At 43.3% G+C, this 20849-nt stretch overlaps 1 protein-coding gene across 6 annotated transcripts; it reads left to right on the top strand.

Annotated features, from left to right (window-relative positions):
• The first annotated feature begins 9368 nt into the window (after positions 1-9368).
• LOC120698851 (peptidyl-prolyl cis-trans isomerase CYP28, chloroplastic-like) lies at positions 9369-19633 on the top strand. 6 transcript variants are annotated; one of them, XM_039982605.1, is made up of 4 exons: positions 9369-9629; positions 11330-12001; positions 12095-12154; positions 19229-19633. In XM_039982605.1, exons 2-4 carry the CDS (start codon positions 11386-11388, stop codon positions 19450-19452), a joined length of 900 nt encoding a protein of 299 aa, XP_039838539.1. In that variant the 5' UTR covers positions 9369-9629; positions 11330-11385; the 3' UTR covers positions 19453-19633. The 6 variants fall into 6 exon arrangements, with proteins under 6 accessions (XP_039838539.1, XP_039838542.1, XP_039838537.1 ...); XM_039982608.1 differs by lacking the exon at positions 19229-19633 and adding an exon at positions 12442-12958; XM_039982606.1 differs by having other exon boundaries at positions 9375-9629; positions 19241-19633.
• The last annotated feature ends 1216 nt before the right edge of the window (positions 19634-20849 follow it).

Raw genomic sequence — 20849 nt, 5'->3', positions numbered from 1 at the left:
CTTCCTCTGGGCACTCCACCACGGTAGCTGTACCGACCACGTGAGTAGTCGCGGTGATGTGCAATAGTAAGTTCTCGCCTACTCATGGAGTAGTGAGTATGGGTGGCAACTGTAGATGCTTCTTGAGGTCCGCTAGCGCCTTGTCTACCTCCTCTGTCCAACAGAAGTTGTCTTAGTGCTTTAGTGGCTCGAAGAAGGGTAATCCCCTGTAACGAACATGGCACCATTTATGCCATTTCGAGTGATTTTAGTGATCGTATGACAACACAATCAATGGGACTTATGGTTTTGTTTAGTGAACATTTCTAGATCCCAGGGATGAAGTAAAAAGGTCATACAAAGCAAAATACGAAGAAAGTACTCAAAGAAATTCTGAATTGGATGAGTTCTGCAGAAACCAGTAGCACCGGAAGAACCGATGCCTAAGCATCGGTGCTTCCGATGGTTGTCGGAAGATCCGATGCCCTTGCTTTGGTACAAGTATGAGCGCCAAATGGAGATCAAGGGAAGATCAAGTGAACCACCGATTGAACCGACGGCTTCAAGATGTGCATCGGTGCATTCAACGTACTATGTTCCAGAGACAATGTCAAGCGCGCAGAAGCCAAGTCTTCAGCACCGGTTGAACCAGTAGTGCGTCGGAACATTCCATCGGTGCAATGACGTCAACAGAAGAGAGAGGTCCAACGGCTAGTCCAGAGGCTGTGAGTGACCGGTTTAACCGACGCCCTATGCATCGGTTTAACCGATGGTGCCTGGAGTCGCTGCAACTGTGTCAGGAAGCCAACAACTACTTCAGTTGCTGTAAGTGACTGGAAGAACCGATTTCCCAGCACCGGAAGTTCCGATGCCTACGCAGAAAGCTGCTAACGGCTACAAACGGCTAGTTCGACTTAGAGGCATATATATATGTGCTCCCCCGGCCATTTGAAGATTGCTGGAGTTGCTGGAAGTCATACTCACACCCAAGAACACCTCCAAGCCATCCAAGAGCATAAAGATCAAATCCTTAGTCCTTAGCACAAGCTTTGTGAGTGTTAGTGTTAGGTTAGCTCTTGAGTGAGTGATCAAGCAAGGTTTAGATCCTTGTGCTGTGGTTCTAGAGTGAACCAACATTGTATATTGGTGCGCCGGCCATCCTTGGAGCTTTGGTAGCTCATCGGCAAGTCAACGACCCTCCAGTTTGGTGTGGAGCGGTGTCGAAAACATTGTGCGGGGGACGGAGACTCCTCCTTCGTGGGCAATCTCCCTTAGTGAAGATCGGGATCAAGGTGACCGTGATTGTGTTCACGGAAGAGACTTGATTACCAGGAAGCGATACTCTTAGTGAGTGCTTTAACAACGTGGACGTAGGGGCGCCTTTGTGGCAATTCGAACCACGGGATAAATCCTCGTGTCGAGAGTTTGATTCCTCTCATCCATCTCCTTAAGCTTCCGCATTTCATATTGCAACTTGTGTGCCTTTACTTTCATAGAGTAGTATCTTGATAGTATTGGCTATAGGTTGCTAAACTCTTTTGGAATGAGAGTTTTACACAAAGGTGAATCGTAGTTGCACATCTAGATAGCTTGTTTTAGTTTAAATTTTGTGCAAACTAGTTGTAGCCATAGGTTAAAGTTTTTAGAGTGCCTAATTCACCCCTTCCTCTCTTAAGTTAGAGCACCTGATCGCTTTCAATTGGTATCAGAGCCGGGACTCACTTCTCTCACAAAGAAAGCCAATTCCATTGGCAAATTTGTGTTTATCGGCTCATTAGATCGGTAGGCTTCACCACCTAGTGAGTTAGCTCTTAGGAGGAAAGAATGGATCCTTTTAGACCCGCTCTATGGTTCGACGGCACGGGCTTCCAACGATGGAACATTTTAATGCAAGCCCATCTCTAAGCAACGGTGTTGAATATTTGGAGAGTTGTGAGTGAAGGTGTAAAAAATAATGGTCAACAAGAGAAGCAACATGATGTCACCGCTAAATGCATAATCTTGTCTTCTTTTAGTGATAATGTGTTCAATCGTGTTTATTCTTGTGAAAATGCTAAAGAGCTATGGAAGACTATCATTGAGAACCATGAGGGCACGGAGGATGTTGCCAATGAAAGATATCATGTTCTCATTGATTAGCTTAATAGTTTTAGGCAACTTGATGATGAGAATGCCGAATCTATGTACTCACGATTCAATACTCTTGTGAATGAGATTAATTCCTTAGGTGTGAAGCAAATTAAAGATTTGGAACTCATTCGCAAGATCCTCCACTCACTCCGAAGGCCGGACTATGATTTGGTGACCACAATTCTATATGAGAAAGAACTCAATACGTTGACACCAAATCAAGTCCTCAACAAGGTGATCGCTCATGAGCTACGCAATGACATCAAGACAAAGACGTCATCTTCTTCACCAACACATAGCGCACTTGCATGCAAGCAACTCAAGAAATTGAAGAAGATGGCCATCAAAGGTAGCTCAAGTGATGAGGAAGAAGAGGATGCAAGAAACTCCTTAAGTGATGATAAAGAGCCAATGAACCCCAATCTCTACAAGCAAGTAAAAAAAATAAACAAATGCTTGAAGAATATTAACTCAATGGGGTATATGGTCTTCCTCAAAGATGGGCCTCACCACCAACTTATGAAGGTTGAGAAGAAGTTTAAGAAGAACAAGCAAAAGAAGGAGAAGAAGCCCAAGCATGAATCATATGCAATATTTGGTGAATGAGTAAGCGGTGGTGAAGAATCAAGTGCAAGTTCAAGTGATGAATCAAACAAGAAATTCACCACCCGCATGGGATCATCATCCAACACTTGCTTTATGGCCAAAGGTATGGATAGCGATGTAAGTGATGATGACTCCGACTCTCCTTCAATTGATGAACTTTTTGACTTAGTTCATGAGCACCAAGAGGTCATTAAGAAACAATCAAAAACCTTAATGCTCTTAATGATCTAAATGCTTCTCTTGCTACAAATTACGAAAATTTGTTGTGCAAATTCAAATTGCTTAGCAAGGAGCATGAAGTATGATACTAATGACCTTTTGAAAATGAAGCAAATTATCCCGTGTGCAATTCCTATCTCTAGGGTAGATGCTTCAACTTCTTGCATTGATTTAATTAATGAATTTTGCTCTAATCCTTGCAATGAGAAATGCAATGAGAATGTTGTTGTAGAATCATGTGATGATCTCATTGCCAAGGAGAATGATGAGCTCAAGCAAGAAGTGGAAAGGCTCATGAAGAACTTGTATAGATTGAAGGGTAAAGACATAGAGAGCAATATCCAACCTTCTCAAGATAACCGGGAAGACATGGTGAAGAAGCCTGAGAAGGGGTCCACCGTGACTTGCTCAAAATGCCACAAAGAAGGCCAGAAGTCCAACAAGTGTCCTCAACCAAGGAAAAAGCTTCCGGATAAGAAGAACAAGAAGCTCACAATCAAGAGTTCTCTCATCTACACCAAGCCCAACCAGAGAAACAAAAGCAATAGCACCTCCTATGTAATCAAAAGAAGACCAATGGCAAGGTGGTTGCTCACAAGTTTGGGAAGAAGAAAAGGAGTTGGAACCACTCCATTTGGGTGCCCAAGGACGTCATCACCAACTTGAAGGGGCCTTAAATGGTGTGGGTTCCAAAGGAGACTTAAAGCCAAGGACGGTTTCGGGGGATTTGGAGGCTTAACTTACTAGATTGAAGTGAAGATTCACGCCAAAAAAGTTAAGCTCACAACTTGAACATTTGTTGGCCAAGTCCCCCCATAAGGTAGTGGTAGCTATATTTCAATTCAAGTATCATGTATCTCCATTGCTGTTGCTAGGATGTTTGCATATTTTACATCTCCTAGTGTTATATATGGTGGGTTGATTGTGTCATGATTCTAACTCATGAGCAACCTACATGGTTTGAAAAATGTGTAGAAAGCTACACAAAATTACTCTTCATGGTACATGGATATCATGAGGTATGTATTTCATATGTGTACCATGAACACAAGCTATAGGGTAAACTTCTCAATGGTGTCAAAATCAATGTGCATATATTTGTTTAGTGATTCAAACACTAAATGCACACTTTTAGGGGGAGCTCATCCTATGGTTTGTGATTTTGAGACTAACATATTTGCAAGTTTATCTTTTGTAGTCTCACGATGGAGTTAATACTCTAAAAGAATGTTATTCACAATCAATATGAACAAACAACTCTATAAGAGTGATTAAATAAAACAATGTGCTTTCATGTATATTGAGCCATGCTCTATTGAACTTAAATACTCATATCTAAATTCATAGGCTATTTGCTCATACATTTGCTTAATCTTGGTGTACCAAGTGCTCATCTTTTAAAGATTTCAATTGTTGCAAGTCACTTTCAAATTGGTACATGCAAGGTAAACAAAGACCCCCCCCCCCCCCGAGGTATGCAAGATTCTAAATTCATTCAATTGGTATCATTGTCAATTTTTTTGTCATTTTTAGAGCTACCTCCGTGCATGATATGATCTAAGCTTTCTAGTTATAACATCTAGTTGTGCACTTGATTTTCACATTATTATTTTGTGCACATACTTATGGAAAGCTTAGCTCATGTCATGCCAGTTTCGTGATTTTGTGATCCACCATTGTAAAATTTTCAATTGGTATCTTCATTGATATCATACATTTGGATCATAAGTCATGGAACTAACTCCATAGACTACTAATCTTCTGTTGAGATATATTGTTTTGCAAGACCTTTTAGGTGCAAGACTTTTTAGGTGATTTGATTCCAAAGAGGGAGAAATGTGGATCAAAGCAAGGTATTTTCTCAAGAAGGAGAAATATATCCCAAAAGGGGAGAAATGCCTAAGTGAATCAAGTCAACTTATGAGGAAGGAGTAGCAAGATAGGGGGAGAATCAAAGGAGAAATCATGTTTTAAGGGGAGGTCAAACCGCCATTGGATGATAGTAAGCATTCAAGCAAGTGTAAGTGGTTCAATTTGACAATTTTTGTAAATTTTATGCTTGATTTGATTGTGTTGTCATCAATCATAAAAATGAGGAGATTGTAACGAACATGGCACCATTTATGCCATTTCGAGTGATTTTGGTGATCGTATGATAATGCAATCAATGGGACTAATTGTTTTGTTGAGTGAACATTTCTAGATCTCAGGGATGAAGTAAAAAGGCATATAAAACAAAACACGAAGAAAGAACTCAAAGAAATGCTGAATTGGACGAGTTCTGAGCGCCAAATGGAGATCAAGGAAAGATCAAGTGAAGCACAGGTTGAACCGACGGCTTCAAAATAGGAATCGGTGCATTCAACGTACTATGTTCCAGAGATGATGTCAAGCGCACAGAAGCCAAGTCTTCAGCACCGGTTGAACCGGTGGTGCGTCGGAACATTCCATCGGTGCAATGAAGTCACCAGAAGAGAGAGGTCCAACGGCTAGTCCAGAGGCTGTGAGTGACCGGTTTAACCGACGTCCTATACATCGGTTTAACCGATGGTGCCTGGAGTCGCTGCAACTGTGTCAGGAAGCTAACGACTACTTCAGTTGCTGTAAGTGACCGGAAAAACCGATTCCCCTACACCGGAAGTTCCGATGTCTACGCAGAAAGCTGCTAACGGCTACAAACGGCTAGTTCGACTTGGAGGCCTATATATATGTGCTCTCCCGGCCATTTGAAAATTGCTGGAGTTGCTGGAAGTCATACCCACACCCAAGAACACCTCCAAGCCATCCAAGAGCATAATGATCAAATCCTTAGTCCTTAGCACAAGCTTTGTGAGTGTTAGTGCTAGGTTAGCTCTTTAAGTGAGTGATCAAGTAAGGTTTAGATCCTTGTGTTGTGGTTCTAGAGTGAACCAACATTGTATCTTGGTGTGCCGGCCATCCTTGGAGCTTTGGTGGCTCGCCGGCAAGTCAACGACCCTCCGGCTTGGTGTGGAGCGGCGTCGACAACATTGTGCGGGGGACGGAGACTCCTCCTTCGTGGGCAATCTCCCTTAGTGAAGATCGGGATCAAGATGACCGTGATTGTATTCACGGAAGAGACTTGATTACCGGGAAGCGATACTGTGAGTGCTTCAACAACGTGGACGTAGGGGCGGCTTTGTGGCAATCCGAACCGCGGGATAAATCTTCATATCGAGAGTTCGTTTCCTCTCATCCCTCTCCTTAAGCTTCCGCATTTCATATTGCAACTTGTGTGCCTTTACTTTCATAGAATAATATTTTGATAGGATTGGCTATAGGTTTCTAAACTCTTTTGGGATGAGGGTTTTACACAAAGATGAATCGTAGTTGCACATCTAGATAGCTTGTTTTAGTTTAAGTTTTGTGCAAACTAGTTGGAGCCATATGTTAAAGTTTTTAGAGTGACTAATTCACCCTCTTCCCCTCTTAGACTAGAACACCCGATCGCTTTCATCCCCCGTTCGATGAGTTTAGAGATAAATCTGTTCAAGGCTGCCATACACCTTATGGTTTTGGCGGACCATTCCGACCCACTTTGACCCTGTCAGCGCTGGCGTGGGCGGAGGAGCTACCGGCACTTGTGCGGGACCAGGTGGAGGCGCGGTCACGGCCGGCGCGGATGTAGGCCGAGGTGAGCGGGGCGAGCAAAGGGCGAGAAAAGGGCGAGCAGCATGTAGCGCAGGTGCGGGGCAGCGCAGCCTCAGCGGCTTGAGACGTGGCCGCGCGAGTGATGGCGCCATGCTGGGCAGGGGGTGGGCAGGATGCGCCAGGCGCATGACTGAGCTCTGCGCGACCCAACAATGCATAGGCGAGTAGTGGTCGAAGCAGCAATGCGCGGTGCAGGTGCGGGCAGCAGGCGGCGCAGGGGCGAGCGACGACCTGCCCAGGAGCCAGGGCCGAGCTTTGCGGTGGACGGCCCAGGAGGCCACGAACGAGTAGCCTAGCCATGAAAAAGAGAAGGCGCGGTGAAAAAAAAAAGAAAAGAGAATTTGGCATTCTTGCCTCTATTTTAAAGTGAAATGTTGATTTTGCCATTATTTTTAAACTGTGCGATTCCTTTCTAAAAATGAAGGGAGCATTTGCCCCTGGTCTGTGTAAACCAGCTAACTGTGTCAAATTTGCTGTAAAAAGATCAAACTGCACTTGCAGATTTGCCTTACTATTATGTGAATTTTGTGATTTTACCCTTATTTTAAAAAGAAGAACCGGATAAAATTTTGACAGGTCTAAGAAGAATTGACAAGCAAATTCAAACTAAATTTTTATAAGTTTCAAACATAAGCAAAATTTGATAATATTTTTTCAAAAGTTTAGCAGCAATGTGACACAATTAGCAGATATGCTCGACAAAATGGGCAATTTTCTTGTCAATTAAACGCAAGCATAAATGAGCAAAACCAGTTTACATCAGCATTCGATCCTGTGCGCGGCTGCTATCGGCAAAGCTAGAAGGGGATAGTGCTTCCCCATGCGTGCGCATCCTTGGGCGTCGCCGCCAGGTAGCCAAGCCTGGATCCTCTTGTGCAGGCCCTCATCGGTGAGCGTGGAGTCCCCCAGCACGGTCGACCTCTAGCGAGCCGCGCCTAGGCGGCCGCACGCTGGGGCCGCCGCGCGCCCGAGCTTAGTCGCTACGCGTTTTCGCTCCGGGACCCGACGCGCACCCGCACCGGGTCACCGCGCGCGAGAGCTCCCCTCTCCGTGTGCCGCCACCGCCCTCTTTGCGCTACCATTGGAGGGAACTAGATCCTCTGACATACTTAAAAAACTCGATCGGGGGTTGAAACGGTCCCCACCCGTGTTTCATTAAGAAGAAGCGACTGCCTCGGCTCTTAACCCGACCGAGAAACCCCCCGAACCCTGGCCCACCAGCGAGGGGGATTTTTTACCCCGCGGCATCGGAAATTCGCGTCCCCCAGGACTCGAACCCGCGCCGCGGGGGTGCCGCCAGCCCCAGCCGGCCAACTGGTCGTAGGGGCCTTAGGCGATCCTCTAACATACTTAAAATTGCCTCCGAGGGACGTCAAGTATGCATCACCGTTCCGTCGGCATCCGACGGCAATATTCGTGAGAAGAGCAGAATTCTCAAAAAAAAAAGAGAAAGCGATGTCAATAATACTTATTCCCATCGCTATGGCCGCTAGCCGTTGGCTGCCGGTGCGGGTGCAACTGTGCATGTGGAGCAGATCATGGAGGAAGACCCCTCCATCGCCGCTCTCCTCCAACCATCACTCGTCGCCGTGGGTCTAGGAACATTTTGCGGATGGGAAAGGCGGGGCGGGGAGGGGGGAGGACGGTTACATTCTTTTTCTATTGCTCTGAATTTTTCTTCAATTTATTTAATTTTTTAGTGAGTATCCTACTAGCAGAGTTAAACCCAAAAGTAAACGGTGCCTTTATTTTTAAAAAATAGGAGTAAAATTGCACAATTGGAAAAATAACGGTAAATTACCATTTGAGTTCGAAATAGACGCAAAAACACCAGAATTAAAAAAAATAGAGGATGACATGTGGAGTCTAATGCTGACACGTGGGATTCATGGATATATGTTACTAATTGTGTGAAAATACCATCCACCCTAACCCTCTCAATCATTCTAACCAAACATAAAAAAAATAGATTGAACCTAAGGTATATCCATCAAACACCAGGTGAATTGAACCCCTTAATCAAGGGGATAGAAGCTGATAGGAATCCAATATTCTTTTTTTGACGCCTCCTCCCTACACGTGTAAGATAGTGTAACGTCCCCGTCACCTTTTAAGGCCGGGTCCGCTTACATCTGGCAGCTTAACTAGAACACAGACTATCCTCACAGACTAACACATGTCTTTTCTACAGACTTCGTCTTTACTCGTGCGCATTCGGAAAGAACTTCCCGGTCAGTCACTCATCTACAAATTGCTCCGAGCCAAGCACGCTTAACCTCAGAGTTCTTTGGAGACTGGTTTCCGAAAAAGAAGTTGTAACTTGTTGATATAAATATCCTATTAATCCTATTAAGTCCTGGGCCGGGGTGTCACATACTCACTCCCCTTAAGAAACCGACGTCTCCATCGGACAATCCCAAGTCAGGAACGTCCTCTTTTGGCCACGTCTCGTACGTCCAGTGCCAACGACCCATCTGTCACGTTCGTGCGTCCAGTGCCAACGGTTCCTATGTCATGTCCGTACATCCGGTGCTAACCACGCATCCCAGATGCCCGCGCACTGACCCGCCACGCGCCCGTCCACATGCCGGTGGCATCTGCACCTTCACGCGCTCGTGCTCATACCCGTGCACTTACGCCCGTACGTGCCAGTGAAACCGGCAACAGAGAATAGTGTTCTCTGTTCGGAACGAAAACCAAACAATATTCAGGAACTAGTGTTCTCGATGGGAAAATCGCGAGTTCGAGCGCGCTCGAATCGTGACCGGCGGTCTCCACACACGGAGGTCACGCCACCCGAGCTACGTCTCGGTCCCCGATAGGAATCCGATATTGTGTGGCTGCCATCGCCCTCCGTCCAGCGTCCCACAGTCCCACTCCACGCCGCTGGCACAAGGCTTGCTTCTACAGGACGACGCCGCTGCTCCGTCCATCACCCATTCCCCGCCAGATCCTCCACCCGCTACTCCTGCGTGGAGATCCACCATCACGCAGGGTCGCTGATTGATTCTTTCAGTCCTGTGCTCGTAAGTAATCCCTGTTTCCTTGGATGGATTCATGCGCTCCTAGACTCGGTTTTCTGTTCACGTAAACCCAAATCCTTCTGTGTCCCCATCGCTTCATATTCTGTTGCTTGTGGCTTGTTTCTGGGCTTCTGGCCTGTCGAGTAGTGGTGCCCTACTAATTCAATCCATTTGTCCATGGTTCTAGGTTAGGTTCCATTAGGTTCTTGTTCACCGCACAAGGTTGGCATTTGTTTGACTGTTGATACCATAGCGCTTAAATGGGGCCTAATTAAGGTGTCGGGTTCAGTTTATTCAATTCCATAAAACTTTTGGGGATCGACTGACACCCCCATGACCCAAGTAAAAATGTAAAATCCTTATTTTCAATTCTTCAACTGTGTTTCTACTGTTTCTTTCCTTTATCTTATTTGGATGCTGTAAAACGAAAAGAGTTGTTGCCTGACTTGTCGATTGAGTGAGGTCTAGCAACCTTGAATTTGTGGAATTTATGATAGAAACCTCCACTTGTGTCAGCCTCAGATAAAATGTAGCTGAATATTTCCTAGATTGGTCGGAGGTGAACATGTAATTCCTTTGTCTTGATCACAACAAAATGCACAATGTGTTCTTTTGGAAAATCGTGTTGATACATTGCATTATCAGTGCGGTTGACATTTGGTCATATGAATCTTGTTAGAGTAGCCCATAAAGGAACTGTTGCTAGCGGTCCTGAACTTGAGCCTTTTGACTGCACTGGATCGGAAAAAAGCTAGTTTGTAGCAGTGTGGCATGTTTGATTGACAAGTGACATTCTGACAAGGGACATTTGGAGCAGTGTGGCATGTTAGATTGACAAGTGACATTTGGAGCTCTGCCAAACTGGCCGTCAATGTTGATCAGGCTCCAAGAATACATGTAGTGGACCTTCACCTGCATGAATCAACTCTTGATTAACTAGAGTTGCTTGCAATAAACCATGACAAATTTCGTATATGTCTTTGGCCACTAATTTTGGTAGCACAACCTTTGGCATCATGGCTTAAATGCAAGATGATTTCCAAGGTAACTTTTGGAGTACCAAGGCCGGCTTGATTTGGAATATGAGCTCCTCATTCCCCCCACGTGCTTTGTCTGATTTTTTTTCTTTTTTTGTGAGGTTACAGCATGTAACTCTGCCTATGTTGTTTCAATATAGCCGGTCCCCAGCCCGGGTAAAGGAGGAGGGTTTTGATGGCTTGGCGAGCCAAAGTAACCCAGCCATTCTTGTTGTTATTGACTGCATGTCTGATTTTGATGTTGACCAAGCTTTTAGAGTTCATTCTTGATTGGCAAAAGTAATTTGCAACAAACAACGACTATCTGTGAATTCCTTTTTCCCACTTCAATGTTTAGTCACATAAATACAGGGTGACTTTCATGGCAAACTCTGGGATGATAAGGGATGCTTTAATGTAATATCCTAGGTGCAAAGGCATGGTGGCGAATTTGCAAACCAAATCTCCTCAGAGAATACCATAGTCACCAGATATTCTTATTGCATGTATAGGAGAGTTAATGTGATGAACTGACCATTCTACAGCTTGTCACCTTATTTTCTAAAAGTGCGGGTTCCATAATTCCATTTGAAGAAGCTGAAGTTGCATAATTTAATTGTTCATAATTATGTATACTTGCAGTAAGTTTGAGCCTTTTACATCTTATTCACTTCTGTTGTATTGCAGGAAAAGTATTAGCGGAATTCCAATCGAATTGTCTACCATCTTCACCTTTATGCCACATGGCATTGTCTTCATCAAGCATCAGAGCTGCATCCTCCACAGTTTACCCTGCCTATCTTGGTCTCCACCAAAACCCCAAAAGCCACCATGCTTCTTTTCATCCTTCAAAAACAAACCATGCCAATACCTATAAATGCGTCGAGTCACCCAAAATTGCTAGACGATCTCTCTTCTTCCTACCCGCCTCCTTTCTTCTCCTTCACACTTCCTCCTCCCTTGCTGTAGATGACACAAACACGCCATCCACTTTAGCAATTGACACAACGATTACAGATCGCATCTTCATGGACTTCAGTGTCTGTCCAAGCTACTTTCGTTCTGACAGACCGTTAGGAGCTGAGCTTTCCTCATGCCCTGACTCTGAGCCACTTGGTCGTGTTGTCTTTGGTCTCTATGGTCGGCTTCTCCCCATTACTGCTGCCAATTTCAAAGCTACATGTCCTACAGCTGCATATAGGGGCACTCTTGTCCACAAGCTCCTTCAAGGACAGTTTTTTTCTGCTGGCCGACAAGGCTCTCGGCATGACAAGGGTGAAGTCCAGCCTCCCTCAGGCCTCATTAGGAATTCTGAGACTGTCAATCCTAAAGCATTCAAACTAAGGCATGCAAGACCTGGTACACTTTCCTTGTGCCTCGGACAGAATGATGATGATGATGACATCAAGCTCAATCCCAATTATCACAATGTTGAATTCTTGGTTACCACAGGGCCAGGACCCTGTCCAGAGCTTGATGGCCAGAACATTGTCTTTGGAACTGTATTGGAAGGTGAGTTATTTTCATTCTTTTCAGAACATTGTTTTTGCATCACATTTATTTTGAATAGTCAATCTTTCAAGAACTTTAATATGTTCCCCTGAATATTCTCAAAACACATTACTATGTTTGAAAATTTCATAGAATGACTAATGTATGCTTCAAAGTGTTGGTAAGTCAGCAAAATTTAGGGTTATTCTGGTTACTTTTGTGCTTCAAACAGAAGCAAGCATAAACAGCATGGAAGCGAGTTCATTTTTCTCAACTGGAATTAAAGTTTGATTATTTAATATCAACAGGCTTGCTAAGTTCTGACATATTGTGTTGAACTAAGCTATTTGACTACATCAGACTGTAAAAGGTGCAATTTTAATTTGCTGGTATACATGAGACGGAGAAGTAGGTGTGTTCTTGTGGCATTCAAATTTCCACATGTGCGAAATTTTCTCCTCATCTATTTGCCGTATATCCATTTTTATCCATTTTTATTCTTCTGAAAGTACTATCTTTGAACTCAGATCATTCAACTGCATTGTTTACATGCCATCCTTGTTAGAAGCGACGGCGAACAAAACGATGAAAAATAGAAAGATCAAACCGTAGAAAGACACGAGGATTTAACGTGGAAAACCCGTCCAATGCAAAGGGTAAAAACCACGGGCGCCAGCCAGCAAGAATTTCACTATATCGGGTGTTTGTGTACAACGCCTAGCGGCGGCTTATAAGAGGAATAATATGATTGATATTCTTCGGTGAAGCCTATGGGTTAGATATATAGGAGAGTCACGTGGTCTCCTCAACTTCTACTAGCAATGTGGGATTAAAAGTTTGCACCACATGTGCCTTAATGGGCCAAGCCCAAATTCCAACAATCTCCCATCAGAATTTGGATCACAATATAACATACTCCACCTTGAGACAAATTCCTTCTTGTAACATATCAAAATCATCACCTGAACACAACAAAGAACAGAACTTCTGGCGCCAAATAGCCTCTTGGGCTAAACTGTCAAACCAACTAAGCTTGAGCAAAGCTCAAACTTAGCTACAGGAACTGGTTTAGTCATCATATCAGCTGGATTATCATGAGTACTGATCTTGCATACCTTCAATTTACCTTGTGAAATAACATCACGAACATAATGGTACTTGACATCAATATGCTTTGTCCTTTCATGAAACATCTGATCTTTAGTGAGGCAAATAGCACTTTGACTGTCACAGAATAGGTCAATGCAAGAATCAACTCCACACAGCTCAGCAAACAAACCTTTCAGCCAAACTGACTCCTTGCATGCTTCAGCAATAGCCATATATTATGCTTCTGTGGTAGACATAGCAACAACAGGCTGCAAAATAGTCTTCCAACTCACAGCACAACTGCTAACAGTGAACATATAACCTGTGAGTGACCTGCGCCTATCCAAATCAGCAACATAATCTGAATCCACATAACCAATGAGTCCCTGATCAGTTCTCCCAAACTTCAAACAAGAATCTGCTGTTCCTCTGAGGTACCTGAAAATCCACTGAACTGCCTTCCAGTGTTCTTTACCAGGATTAGACATGTATCTGCTAACCAAACTCATAGCATATGATAAATCTGGGCGAGAGCAAACCATGGCATACATCAAAGAACCAACAGCACTAGAATATGGGACTTTTGACATATATTCAACATCCTCCTCAGAACTAGGGCACTGAGCAGCTGACAATTTAAAGTGAGGTGCAATAGGAGTACTAACTGGCTTTGAATCATGCATATTGAAACGCTAAAGAACCTTGTTAATGTAATTATGCTGACTAAGAAATAATAAACCAGATTTTCTGTCTCTAGTAATCTTTATATCTAGAATTTTCTTAGCAACACCAAGATCCTTCATATCAAATTCACTACTCAACAATTTTTTTACTGTAGTGATTTCTTTTCTGCTCTTGGCAGCAATAAGCATGTCATCAACATATAATAACAAGTATATAGGTGATTCCTCAACAATCTTAATGTAAACACAGCTATCATATTCAGATCTTTTAAAACCATGTAACATAAATGAATCAAACCTCTTATACCACTGACGAGGAGACTGTTTCAAACCATACAAGGACTTCTTTAATTTGCAAATATAATTCTCTTTGCTTGGCACTATGAATACTTCTGGCTGATCCATATAAATTTCCTCCTCAAGTTCTCCATGCAAAAATGCAGTCTTCACATCTAACTGCTCAAGTTTAAGATCATGCATAGCAACAATACTAAAGAAAGTCCGAATTGAGCTATGCTTCACAACTGGAGAGAACACATCATTATAGTCAACACCAGGAATCTGACTGAAACCCTTTGCAACTAACCTTGCCTTAAATCTTGGAGGCTCACTAGAAGACAAACCCTCCTTTCTCTTGAAGACCCATTTACAGCGAACAGTCTTCTTTTTCTCAGGCAAGCTTACAATCTCCCATGTGTCATTCTTCTCAAGAGACTGCATCTCCTCCTGCATAGCTGAGATCCACTTCTCCTTATCAACAAAATCAATGGCTTCAGAATATGTTGCTGGCTCACTAGCATCCTCCACCTGTTCAGCACAACTCAAAGCATAATAAGTCAGATTACACTCCTCAATTAAACGGTTTGGAGGTCCACAACTCCTCTTTGATTTGCGAAGAGCAATAGGTAAATCTACATCCTCCTCATGCTGCAAATCAGACTGTGAAACTGGAGGTGAGTGCTGAACAGTATCAGGAACATTATCTGAAACATCATTACCAACAACTTCATTTTCCTGGTCATCCATAAGCTCCACCTGCACACTAACTTGTGATTGCAATTTCTCAACTAAAGCATCATCTGTGGACAAACTGTCAGTAAACATCACAGATTCATTGAAAACAACACTTCTGCTCATGAAAGTCTTTCTAGTTTCAGGATTCCACAATTTATATCCTTTGACTCCTGAACCATAACCAAGAAACAGACATTTAATAGCTCTAGGCTCTAATTTTCCATTATCAACATGAGCATAAGCAGTGCAGCCAAAAACTCTCAAGTGTGAATAATCTGCAGGTGTACCAGATCATACCTCTAGTGTATTAGCAGCCTCAGCCCAAAAACGCTTGTTCATATGGGCATTGGACAGCATGCAACGAGCCTTCGAAATGATAGTCCTGTTCATACGCTCGGCCACACCATTCTGCTGAGGAGTGTATGGTATGGTGTGATGCCTAACAATGCCTTTTTTCTGCAATAATCATCAAAAGCATCCGAACAGAACTCTCCACCATTATCAGTTCGAAGCACCTGACCTTCTTCTCAGTTTGCCTTTCTATCATAACTTTCCATTCTATAAAAGCAGCAAAAGTATCATCTTTGCTTTTCAGAAAATAAGGCCAGACTCTTCTAGAGTAATCATCAATAATGGTAAGCATATAATGAGCACCACCATATGAAGGCTTACGTGAAGGACCCCACAAATCAGCATGAACATAATCAAGTGTACCTTTGTGGTATGAACAGAGGTATTGAATTTGACCCTCTTATGCTTACCAAATACACAATGCTCACAGAACTTCTTGCCACTCAAAATGCAGCCATCCAGCAGGTTTCTCTTCATCAATTCTGCCATACCGAGTTCACTCATGTGTCCAAGACGCATATGCCAAATGCCAGTCTTACTAGGTTCAGCATTAGCAACATTAGCAGTAGAAACAGAACCATGCAAAGTACAACCTCCGAGAACATATAAATTTGAAGGGTTGAGATCACCCAGCAAACATACAAGAGAACCTTTAGATACCTTCACAACTCCACCTGAACCGGTGTATTTGAGTCCTTTATCAAGTGTGCTCAACGAGATCAGATTTCTTTTCATCCCTGGTATGTGCCTTACATTCTTCAGTATGCGAATCATGCCATCATGGGTCTTGATCTGAACAGAGCCAATGCCAATAATCTCACACGGGTTATCATCTCCCATGCGCACAAAATCACCGTTCTGCAAAGACTCATAGGAACTGAACCAATCTCTATTAGTGCAGATATGAAAAGAACATGCAGAATCAAGAATCCACTCATCATGACCAGCAACACAACCAGCAAAGACAATCAAACAATCTGACTCAGAGTTTTTACCAGCAGAAGCAACACTAGCCTTACCATCAGATTTATTTTTCTTCTTCTCCTTATTCTGCAATTTCCAGCAATCCTCAATCATATGAGATTTCTTCTTACAATACTTACAGAATTTCTTCTTGGGACCTTTGGACTGGGAGCGGCCTCTACTGTCATTGCTCTTGCCACGATCGTTGTTATCACTTGAGGATCTTTGCTCTGATCTGTCTCTGACATGCAAAGCGTCGCCCCTAGAGGACGAGCCATCTGTCTGCACCATGCCTTTCCTCTTCTCCTTAGACTGGAGTGCCTCACAAACTTCCGCAATGGTTAGTTCATCACGGCTTAATAGTATGGTGTCACGGAAACTTGCATAAGAACTTGGCAAAGAGCATAATAAAAGAAGATCTAAGTCCTCATCTTCATACTTAACCTCCATCGACCCTAGGTCAGCAACGATCTCCTTGAAGACAGATAGGTGACCCATCACCGAATCACCCTCCTGCATCTTAAGCATGTACAGCTTCAACTTCATATGCAATTTACTGGTAAGATCCTTCGACATGCAGATCGATTCCAGTTTTAGCCACAATTCTGCAGCAGTCTTTTCCTGCAGCACTTCTTGTAGAATATCATTAGATAGATGAATCTGAATAAGAGAAAGAGCCTTACGGTCCTTGCGCTTCTCCTCATCGGTCCACTCATCCTTCTTTTTCATCCCGAATTTTTCCAGCGCCTCATCAAGATCATTGGTTTGCGACAGAATAGCTCTCATCTTGACTTGCCACAGCGAGAATCTTGTCTTGTAGTCCAACATCGGTAGATCATATTTCATCGACGCCATCACGAAACCCTAACTTGAAACCACGGCTCTGGTACCACTTGTTAGAAGCGACGGCGAACAAAACGATGAAAAATAGAAAGATCAAATCGTAGAAAGACACGAGGATTTAACGTGGAAAACCCCTCCAATGCGAAGGGTAAAAACCACGGGCGCCAGCCAGCAAGAACTTCACTATATCGGGTGTTTGTGTACAACGCCTAGCGGCGGCTTACAAGAGGAATAATATGATTGATATTCTCCGGTGAAGCCTATGGGTTAGATATATAGGAGAGTCACGTGGTCTCCTCAACTTCTACTAGCAATGTGGGATTAAAAGTTTGCACCACATGGGCCTTAATGGGCCAAGCCCAAATTCCAACAATCTCCCTTCAGAATTTGGATCACAATATAACAATCCTCATTTGCCACATAGTTCTTCACAAAATAGACCTTGTCACCGATACCTCCACTACAACCAGTCATTGAATAATCCATGTCTAAGCCTATACCAAGTCTGAAGTGTTGGAAGTATAAGTGAATTGACCACCTCCCCCTATCAGCTTAAACTTTTGGGTTGAATTGGTTAGTGCATGCAACTCAATATGGTCTTAGATCCAGAGGTCTCAAGTTTGAATCGTGGCAGTTGCGATCAAATAAAATAATTGCAGCCGACTCCTATTCCACGTTTGAGGCCTAATGGAGCCTACATGTGAGGAGTGTTGAAGTATAAGTGAATTTCCCACATCTCCTTATCAACTTAAGCTTTTGGATTGAATTGGTTGGTGTATGTAACTCAATATGAAGTGTTCTTCTTTTAAATATATTTACATGCTAATCGGGCTGGTACAATTCTTAATCAACTGGCCCTACGAAGTTGTGGTGGTGTGCCCTCTCCATAGGCCATAATGGACTTCACATCGGGAGGGAAAAGAATTTCAAATACTAGATCAAACTTTATGAGTGCACATGAAGGTTCAAAACTTAGTCCTTGAACTTGCACTTATGAATGCAAACTGTAGTTATTGTGTCACTAGTGATCCTTGAGAATATTATGTTCTTTACTTAAACAACTTTTATGACCTGTTTCCTCTGCAACTTTCTTTGTGCCTTTTGTTGTAGTTCACCTTTGTTTAGTGGAAGTGCTCTCTACGAAATTGTTCACAATCAAAACATTCAATTGACATATCCATGCAATGAAAATCCCTGGAATAGAATTGTTAAACTAATTAAGTTTTGAAGTTGAGTGACTGGGTCTTGCTGAAGATACCTTGTGCATTTGTTGGTAGGTATCAAACTGAGTCTTATGCCATGCTTTGGAATTTTCAGTACATGCATTTCCTTTCACTCGTGAACAAATCCCTATTCTTGATCATATAAACAATTTATGTGGCCATAGGTGTATTTTTTTTTGCATGAATGACAAACTAACAATAAGGATATGTAAATGTAGACATTACTATGTATTCACTGGCCTCATTTGGCATGTGCAAATGGCACAAAATAGAAGAAACAAAAAGTCAACTCATATGTGGTCCGTTAAAGATATAATTTCAAATTGCTTTCACTAATGTTTAAAGGCATCAGGACCATGCATTCTTGGATACCATTTCTTTTTCTGTTGATATGTGTTTGGGAAACAGTGATGTAGATGCACATTCAAGGCTGATATTTCGATGCCTCTACTTCTTTTTCAAATGGCAGATTTGTTACACGAGGATAGTACTAGATAGTAGGTTCATCTATGTGGAATTGATCTAAACAGCGAAAAACGTGGGGTGACATCTCATTGGTTTTATTGGTGATTTTCTTTAAATTGTGCAATGTGTATGGTTAAAGCTATTTATAAATCTTGATCCAGTACTGTAAAATAAATGTGGTAAAAAAAACTCTTCGGGATATCAATCCTACTGAAATTAAGTTATTGCATGGGTTCTATCTGTGTCAAAATCTCCAATAAATGTTAGCTGCAGTAGTATCCAAGAAACTGAGTCTGAGGTATTGTCTTTTCTCATGTTGGTAGGTTACACAAGATAATATAGCCACACTATACAGAATTGCAATATCTTGATTTATTTACCTGAATGTGGAATCTTTGCGAAATTGTGTACCTTTTGAAATGTCTTTTGCTCACTCACTTTTGTGTTGTGATGTTTGGGCCATGGATGTTATCCAGGAATGGATGTTATCACCAGCATCGCAACCATACCTACCTACAAACCAGCTGAAAGGATCCGCTTCTTCAATGACTTTGCACAGTTGATTGGTGACGAAAGAGCTCAAACTGCTCGGGCATTGTGGGATCGCCCACTTAAGACTGTATATATCAGCGACTGCGGAGAGCTAAAAGTGACCAAACAATCTCTTTCCCCTCCAAGCTTACCATGACGTTATGCATTAACCTTTTTGTGTCACTTTATTACTAGGATCCTTTCCCTGTACTCCATAATCTGTATATATTCCTTCTTTTATCAACTTATACGTTCCGACAGACAAACGGTTGTATATTATACGTTCCGACAAACGGTTGTATAAACATACTCTGAGTTCTCAGTTCTTCGTGTTAGTATTGATCTCCATCTCGTACAACCATTCTCACATCCTGTTCCGAGACGTCTAGCCCAAGACTTGGCTGGTGGGCTTTCGTCGCGCAGCCCTATAAAGAAAGTGGGGGCCATGGATTAAGTTACGTCTCCACCCCCCACTGTCCAAACCCTAACCGATCTAGAGGGTGTGCTGCCAGCGACGAGAAGCTCCACCGCCGCTGGCACACCGTCCCAACAGGAAGCCGCCGTCGGTCACCATCTCCGCCATGCCATTGCCGTCCTCGGCGAGCCGCGGCGGCGCTATGGAGGTCGCCATGCCATTGCCGTCCTCGGCGAGCCGCGGCGGCGCTATGGAGGTAGCAGAGGCTACTTGCAATCTCCTACATAAAGTGAGTTTACCCTCTTGATCTACTTCTGGAGATCTAACAGTCCTAATAATGATATCAGAGTCTCGATCTAGTGAGTAGATCGAGTTTTAGGGAAGAGACAAAAAGAAAGAAAGTGAAATTCGATCTCGAATCGAAGTAGTCCCCTAACTCTAATAAGATCTTGATAGAACCGATGGAGAGGAGGAAAGACCTACCTGAATCTCTCTCCGCCAGTCGCCACCGCCGTTAGCGACACCGACCGGGAAGTAGAGCAGAGCTACAGCTCGACGCTCTACGGGAAAAGAAAAGAACAGAGGCGCCGCTCCGGGCCGCCTTGCCGGGGCCTAGGGCACCGCAGCCAAACTGCTCGTCGGTGTGTGCGTTCACTTCGCGCGCACTTACAAGGGGATTCGCGGTGGTGACGTCGTCTCCCTCATGCCACCACAGGCGGCCATCGTAGTATCTTGCTCGGGTCTGAGCGATACAAATAGAAAGGGAGGGAGGCGAAGTTTGGAGGGCACCTTTGAACAATTTGATGTCAGCCTTTAATTATCGAGCACAAATGTTGCTTAATCCATGATACAGTGCATTCTTAAGCCACCATTTCCAGAAACACTCTCCTTAAAACGTGAAGTTGGCCTAACTGCACTGCACGTCTCAATTTGGTTTCAAGTTTCTTGACCGAATGGCATCTTCCGTAGATGTGAATCAGTACATAGAAAGAGACTGCAAATTTTGTCAGTAGCATAACTTATGATCAGTACGTTTTATATCTCTTAGAAAGAGACTGCACAGCTCGTAATAATAAAATAATAATACATGCCACTGCCCCTCCGAGTCTTTGAGGACAATTACTGGACTGATGAACATG

The sequence above is a fragment of the Panicum virgatum genome, chromosome 3K (assembly GCF_016808335.1).
Source record: "Panicum virgatum strain AP13 chromosome 3K, P.virgatum_v5, whole genome shotgun sequence".
Lineage (NCBI taxonomy): Eukaryota > Viridiplantae > Streptophyta > Magnoliopsida > Poales > Poaceae > Panicum > Panicum virgatum.
Note: the sequence above shows the minus strand (reverse complement) of the source record. Positions and strands in the feature narration are given on the sequence as shown.